General features: G+C 35.7%; 1 protein-coding gene across 1 annotated transcript; it reads right to left on the reverse strand.

Moving 5' to 3' along the window:
* Nucleotides 1–249: 249 nt before the first annotated feature.
* Nucleotides 250–7,322, reverse strand: LOC111870262 (uridine diphosphate glucose pyrophosphatase NUDT14). Its single transcript, XM_023862385.2, has 6 exons — nucleotides 7,182–7,322; nucleotides 6,050–6,093; nucleotides 4,223–4,287; nucleotides 3,927–4,134; nucleotides 1,169–1,245; nucleotides 250–1,077 (listed from the first exon to the last, which is right to left on the reverse strand). The coding sequence occupies exons 1-6, from the start codon at nucleotides 7,260–7,262 to the stop codon at nucleotides 926–928; spliced, it is 627 nt and encodes a 208-aa protein (XP_023718153.1). The 5' UTR covers nucleotides 7,263–7,322; the 3' UTR covers nucleotides 250–925.
* Nucleotides 7,323–7,593: the final 271 nt, after the last annotated feature.

Consider the following 7,593-nt stretch of genomic DNA (forward strand, 5'->3'; position numbering starts at 1 on the left):
TATATGTACTCATAACATTAAAACTCTATATAATTTCACTATTTTTAAAGTGGAATAGAAGAAGAGAGATAATGTATGTTCCATATATATCTGATGTTAAGTGCAGTGCTGTAGAGAAAGCTGAAAGACAGCTTAACATCTAGAAGTCTAATTCATGTTATAAGGGGATTTCCTATATTACAAAGACAAAAATATTGTCTGAGAATCACATAATTCCATATTCTGTTACCATGAACATGAAAGAGTAACTCAATTTAATGCACAAAAGATATATTCAAAATTAAAGATTAGGTAAAACAATTTACACATTGTTTTCACTTCTCAGATTCTCATAAACATTAACAATTGAAATAAAGAATATGCAAGAAAGAACAAACTGCTGTAATTCACACTCATATACATGTTCATTCAAATATTGAGAATTACATACTGCAAATTATCTTATGACAAAAAGATAAGTAACCAAATAGGTACAATATGAACGTGAATGAATGTGCATGTTTCAATGTCATAATAAGAGTATGCTTTGTGAAGCTGAAGGGGAGGAAGAAGAGAGGAGGCATTCTGATTTTGACAGTTTTGCTTTAGAACTAGTTTTCTCAGTTAACTGATCAAACAATAAGGTTGGCAATAGATGACAAATTTCTTTCAAATGTAGAGTAAATATTTTATAACAAATTATGGTGAAAGAGAAATATATTTCTGCAGAAACATAACCCAGCATATGCTATGAATAAAGAAAATGTACAGCCACTAAAGAATCAGGTCATTAATGCTACAGAAAAGGAGTTATAGTAGAACTACAATTCACAGCCACTCTTAAAGCAGCTATATAAACCTATTTCCAGTATTTTCATAGGATATGATTTCTTCTTGCATACCAAATACCATTATCCTAATCTTGAGAAGCATTATATCTTGCATATTATAATGTAGACTTATTTTGGAAAAACCAAAGCAAGGCAAAAATAAAACCACCAGGGCTCAGTACTGTGCCTTTGTTTATGTACTCCTTGGCTTGTGGAACAGTCATTTCTACTACCTCAATAAGTTCACCTTCTTCTAGATTTCCACCTCCTGAAAAATGCATAGAAAATGTTTCAGTGTGCATTTGCAGATATCAGAAACAGTTCATAATTAACTGACAACTCTTAATTTGTTTTCTTACCTTTTCCTACTTTCATGTTATCAGTCACTTCAGCATAGAAGATTGTCTGATTATCTCCACAAACACCTATTCCTGACCTACCAAACAGAAGTTATGTTTAGTAACTTTTTTTAACTGATTAGTACAAGTAAAATTGGTGCATAGATCACTATACAGTTCTGAGACATGAGAACCTAACAGTAATATCTTTACTTCAATAATTAGGTTTCTTCATATATTCATCCCTCACTCTACATTACTTTTCATCTTTCTGAACCAGCTCTGGAAGCAATAATGCCACTCATTTTGTGGTACTGCTGCAAGTTTCTGTTTGTGCGTATCTAAGGAATTTTCAGGATTTCAAAACTGATGACATTAAAGGAAAAACCTTCACTGCTGGAAACAAGATGAAGTCTCATTATTTCATGTCTGGCCTGTAATATTCTGCAGGACAGGGACTGTAGTGTTTGTGCTACACGAGGAGTCACTGTCACGGAGCAAGAGGAGTGCTGCATTTCTTGAAGTTTCTCGGACACTTAGACCAGGAAAATTGTTGTTCAAAGTATCATTGAGAAATAACAGTTTCAAGTAAAATTGTAGCTTCATGAACACTTGTCAAAGAACAAAGTTTCCAATATTATATTTAAGCATCCTGTTGCATTCTACATAATATATGACATAAACTCCGTCCTAAGTGCAACAATTTATTGTAGTTCTTTCGTCTTGCTTTCTTCTACACTACATGTTTCGGCTGCAAATGGCCATCATCAGGTGTATACTCTCACGTAGCTGCTACACTGCACATAGTTTAAAATTTAAAAAAACACTAGTCTTCCCAACTGTTCATTTCGCCGTTGCTAACAGGTTTCGATATATCAGAATCTTTCCCACTGATATCTGTCTGATATGTACACTCTTTATTAACCTACACACGTCAATTTGATTTTCATAAACTGGCACTTTTAAAATTTGAAAAAACTTTAAAGAAATTTTTAAAATTGGAATTGAAGATTTTAAAAGTGCCAGTTTATGAAAATCAAATTTACGTGTGTAGGTTAACAAAGACCGTGCATATCAGACAGATATCAGCAGGGAAGATTCTGATATATTGAAACCTGTTAGCAACGGCAAAATGAACAATTGGGAAGACTAGTGTTTTTTAAATTTTAAACTACGTGCAGTGTAGCAGCTACGTGAGGGTATACACCTGACGATGGCCGTTTGCGGCCGAAACATGTAGTGTAGAAGCAAGCAAGACGAAAGAACTAAAATAAATTGTTGCACTTAGGACGAAGTTTATGTCATATAACAAAGTTTCCAACGTTTTGTGAGCACTTCGCTATAACAGGAGGCCAGTCACTAGCAAAGATCCAAATGAGTGTCTGGAGTTTTGTTTCATGGATGAGTTGATAGTTCCATGTTTTGCCCATGACAATGCCAGAAACTGGGGTAGAATTGCTATTCACTATTTAAGTAATGCAAGCATCATTCCATTCACATGAAATTTATTGTGTAAGATGGCAAAAACACCCAACAAACTACTAATGCGTGATGCTGTCTCAGTCTCCTTGTACATTAATCATAAATCTTCCTTGTCACCATTTCTACATGAGAAATGATTTCTTCAGTCATGCCTGTGATCAGCTGTGCATTCATTTCATACCCTTCAGAGATGATGTCATATTTAATACAGGAAAACTGTGACATGTAATGAAGGAGTACCCTGAAAAGCCTGTCACACAAGTCTGAGTGGGTGGCTCTCATTTCAAGTCATGCATGTAACTGTTCTCATCAATAACTCCATGACACAGATGGGTCACCCACTCAGTGTGATCAGTGTGAGCTTACAGAGCTTGCAACACAGACTGGTGAACTGCTATCTGGTAATGGCTAAGAGCAAGGAATTGTATTTCTCAAGTTACAATAAGGTAAACTCATGCCCCAAAAACATTTATAATGGCCCATGTGTACAACAAAAATGTAGTGCACTGTTTTGACCAAATTCACATCATTTTCACTACCTTCAATCGTGTTGCTGTGATATTCAGCTGAAGTTGAACATGTATCCATTACTGTATGATGTGACATTGACGTCAGTCTACATCAAGAAATAATGATCTCCTTTTGATGAGTCATTCAACTTCATTCACTGGGGTATGAAAATGCACTTTTGTTGTAATTTTTTATACATTTTCCTTAAAATTGCATTATTTTTGGAAAGTGGTGAGAAAATAACATGCAGCAAAAAGCTTACATTTCTTCTGTTACTTGAACAAGTAATTGTACATTTCTTTAATTCATGAGTTTATTGCTTAACCAAGTAATTTTATGTACCACTATTTGTTTCTACACTTATTGAACCCATTAACTGCCAAGCCATGCTTGAGAACTACCTGGTAAGAGTACCAAGGCTGACAATGGTAAGTGCAGTTGCACAGAAAAACTCATAATACTTTTCTCATGTTCTCTCCACTAAACATCTGTAAGTTATACCTGATGCCATCTATTGACAGAAATGCTATTACCAACTGATTAACAATGAACTGACCTCTTGTTATTTTAATGCCAGTAACCCAAGCCAAACAGGTGAGTTTGTGGAGTGCAAAAGATCAACAATTATCAGTGGCAAATGTGGCCATGAATTCAGGTCATGTGGAAATGCAAGTGCTGTACTCTCCCTTCTCAGCATGAAAATGCAGTGTTTTAAATGATAACAAATGAAAAAAATGATGATGATCATAATTATTGCAATAATAATCTAAAAGTGAGTGTCACTTACCTGTATGAAATAATTCTCTCAAGATTAGAGACTGGAATATCATAACCACATTCCTCCAGCACCTCAATTCTTGCTACTTCTTCAAGAGCCAAGTTCTTGTCTACAATACCAGCACATAGCTCGAGGGTAATTCCACATTCTGGTGGATATTTACTTGTTTCAATTATCATCTGTCGATCATATTCAGGAATACTGGCAAAGTACACAGCTGTGCGGAAATAAACCAAAGCAGGAGTAAATCTAATTTGCAGCAAGTAAAGTGTCTCCTCTCAAACTTGGCGTTTCTTAAAACATACCTGGTCGAAACTGCTTTACAAATATTAGCACTTTTCTTGTAGTGTTGTATATTAGAATGGAAACACTGGAAAGGAAACAATTATTAGTAAATGTTAAAGTTGTCCCGGTGCCTAATTAAATACTACGCCATGAAGGCATATGGGTGAGTGGATGTATAGAACCAGATTTTCTTGACCTCAACACTAAATGGATGTGAGTGGTCAGCTTCACGCCCCAGCCGCTTTACCCCCGGGGAAACATTCCCCAGTCCCCAACTGATGTGAGGTTGGGTGGAACCCAGAGCCAGTCTGGACGATGCGGCGAAGAGAAAATTCTTGGCCCTACCAGGACTTGAACTCTGACCCCTCAGTCATCCAGCCAGTAGCTAGTCGTTATACTGACTATGCTATCCCGGCTCATTAAACAATTATTAGTGGGTGGTCGAAAATACTATCTATATCAGTTTTCCCCCACCATTTCCGAATCATGGGCAAGTAAATTACTAGTGGGTTTTCTGAGGACTGTTATCTGTCTCACATTGATTAGTATAAATATAATTAACAAGTGTAATTATTACTATTACTTACAATACAACGTTATATGTGATATTAAAAACCACGTTTTAGATCCCAGTCAGCCATACAATTAAAAATTCTGTATGACAGCATACAAAATAATTTAAATTGACAGAAATTTCACATCACTATATAATGGAAAAAGAGAAACAGCTGTCTTATTTTGGCAGCCTCTGTCCAAACAAATTAGTTATGTTCAACATAAACTAAAAGAAATTAAATTTAGACAAAATCACAAGCTGTCAAATAATAATTCTTCCAAATGTGGCAAAATATATATAATAAAATGCTAACCAGTAGCACAAGCTGGGATAGCTTAGTCGGTATTGTGGTGGCCTACAGGCTTGACAGCCAGGAATCGGGGCTTGATTCCCAGCAGGGCCACAGGGCTGAAGGATTCATTAGGGAGGAATTAATAATTGCAACATATTTCTTTTCAAAAGCGCACTACAGAAAAATTACTGTTACAAACTTCAACAACCCAGTTAAAAGTATGAGTTCTGAGCAGAACTCATAAAGGCCATTTTCCTATTGTATCCTACATATCTTGTAAGCATATATTCCTCTTTTAATAGAAAAAATAGCAGCCCTATTAGATGAGTGTGTTTTCTATGTGTGTATCCCTGCCTATTTTTGATTCAACTGGCAAATTTTCACAAAATTTGGTATGATGATTATGCCACTAGTGATCAACCTAACCTTGTACATTTTAATTCATATAACTGGTACTAACAGTACTACCCCAAGGCCATAGTACAACTGGAAGGATTAGGTGAACTGAAAAATTTAATGACCTCATTGAGAACCAAACCCATGACCTTTGTGCTTGTAGCCTCAACCAACTACGTTACCATGTGCCCCTTGTGCAACAGTAGCTCAACTTAATATTTGCACTTGAAATGGCATGTGGTGCCAGATTTGAAAAATATGCAAATTTCCTGAGGGCAGTATTTTTATTGAATGTAAAAGAACATGGCACTGTATGAAAGCTGTACTTGATTTTTAATTTGATGGCAATAACTAACCTGAATCTTGCAAGTCGGACACAAAACACATAAAAGGATTTCTTGGTATTTTTTTTTTTTGCTTCGATATTTGGGAAGCAAAAAAATCATACAAATATGACATACAAACAAGTCAACACTCGTCATTCAGGCGGTTTTCCCAGAAAAAAACATAGTGAGAACTGATCTGTTGTAGTTCTCCTTCTGCATGCCATGAAGTTTCAAGTTTTAAAAGCTGAAGTCAGGAAGAAATAAGGGTATTCCCTACCTGTCATGTATTTTTATCAAATCCCATGTTTTTTCAATGCCATTCTGTAAAAGATTTAAGAAAACATTTGCTAATATCTGAAAGTAACTGGGAAATTCCCTGCCTGTCATGTATTTCTATTTAAGTGTCATACTTTTTAATCCTATTCTGCAAAAGAATTAAAAAGTAACATTTTATCTTTCATGTTACATAGATAAGTTCATTTTAGGGTCTTTGAAGAAAAAAATTGCATAGTGAACAAAAAAATGTGGCCAATGGGAAATCATATAAGACACAACTGTTTTATGTCCCATGCTACTTTGGGTACTACTCTAAACTAATGACAATGGTGAATTATTTGTAGCCCTGTTTATGCCCTGAAAGTTAATAGGTGTTGGAATAAGATTACTCAATTCTGGGGAGTTATACGGTTAGTCAGGTATATGTTCACCAACCAGACTACACGGTTTCACATCACAGAAGCAGTAGTGTTTAAAATAACTGCCATGAGAACCTCAAATCTCCCTGCTGTAATAAAAGATTAAGACTAACTGGATGGGCCAGTAGGAATGCTGTTACACAACGAAAACCAAACAACTTTAATGCTTCAAACACATGCTATTAGTNGTCATATAAGACACAACTGTTTTATGTCCCATGTTACTTTGGGCATTACTCTAACTAATGACAATGGTGAGTTATTTGTAGCCCTCTTTACGCCCTGAAAGTTAATAGGTGTTGGAATGAAGGTTACTCAATTCTGGGGAGTTATACGGTTAGTCAGGTATATGTTCACCAACCAGACTACACGGTTTCACATCACAGAAGCAGTAGTGTTTAAAATAACTGCCATGAGAACCTCAAATCTCCCTGCTGTAATAAAAGATTAAGACTAACTGGATGGGCCAGTAGGAATGCTGTTACACAACGAAAACCAAACAACTTTAATGCTTCAAACACATGCTATTAGTACATAATTCTATCTTTATTACAAGGCGAACAACGAGACCATGATATGGTGGTAACAATGAAAATTACAGGAACTATATACATTTCAACCTCAAAAAAACAGAAGTGCAAAGGCTACAACCGGTAATACTTCACTGTGAATACATTAAGTATTCAGACTTTCAAATTATAGATGATAATATACCTGTGTGTAATGCATCCTTAGCGGTTTCACATAATTTGAGTCACCGAGTGACGATAATTTTACGTTTCTGATATCGTTCATTACACTTTTCGCGAGAATTCTTTTAATGGTAACGTAACGCACATGTAGCCACTGAGATACGTATAGAGGTATAGAGTGTAGACATACGTAAGCGCCATCTGCAGCGGTGTCTACTGCCATCTATCAGCAGCGTTCATACTAAATGTTCATATGTACCACTCATACCTATCACATTTGTCTGAACCATTCACAGTCCCTAATAAAAGATGGCTTACATGTGTTCCATTCGGATGTAGCGGTGCTTGAAAGTAATTACACACAATTTACAAGATAAGATCTAAATGTTTGTACGATCGTACATTAATACAATTGCTGTGTCTTTGGACATTAA

The sequence above is a fragment of the Cryptotermes secundus genome, unplaced genomic scaffold, assembly GCF_002891405.2.
Source record: "Cryptotermes secundus unplaced genomic scaffold, Csec_1.0 scaffold94, whole genome shotgun sequence".
In the NCBI taxonomy this organism is placed as follows: domain Eukaryota; kingdom Metazoa; phylum Arthropoda; class Insecta; order Blattodea; family Kalotermitidae; genus Cryptotermes; species Cryptotermes secundus.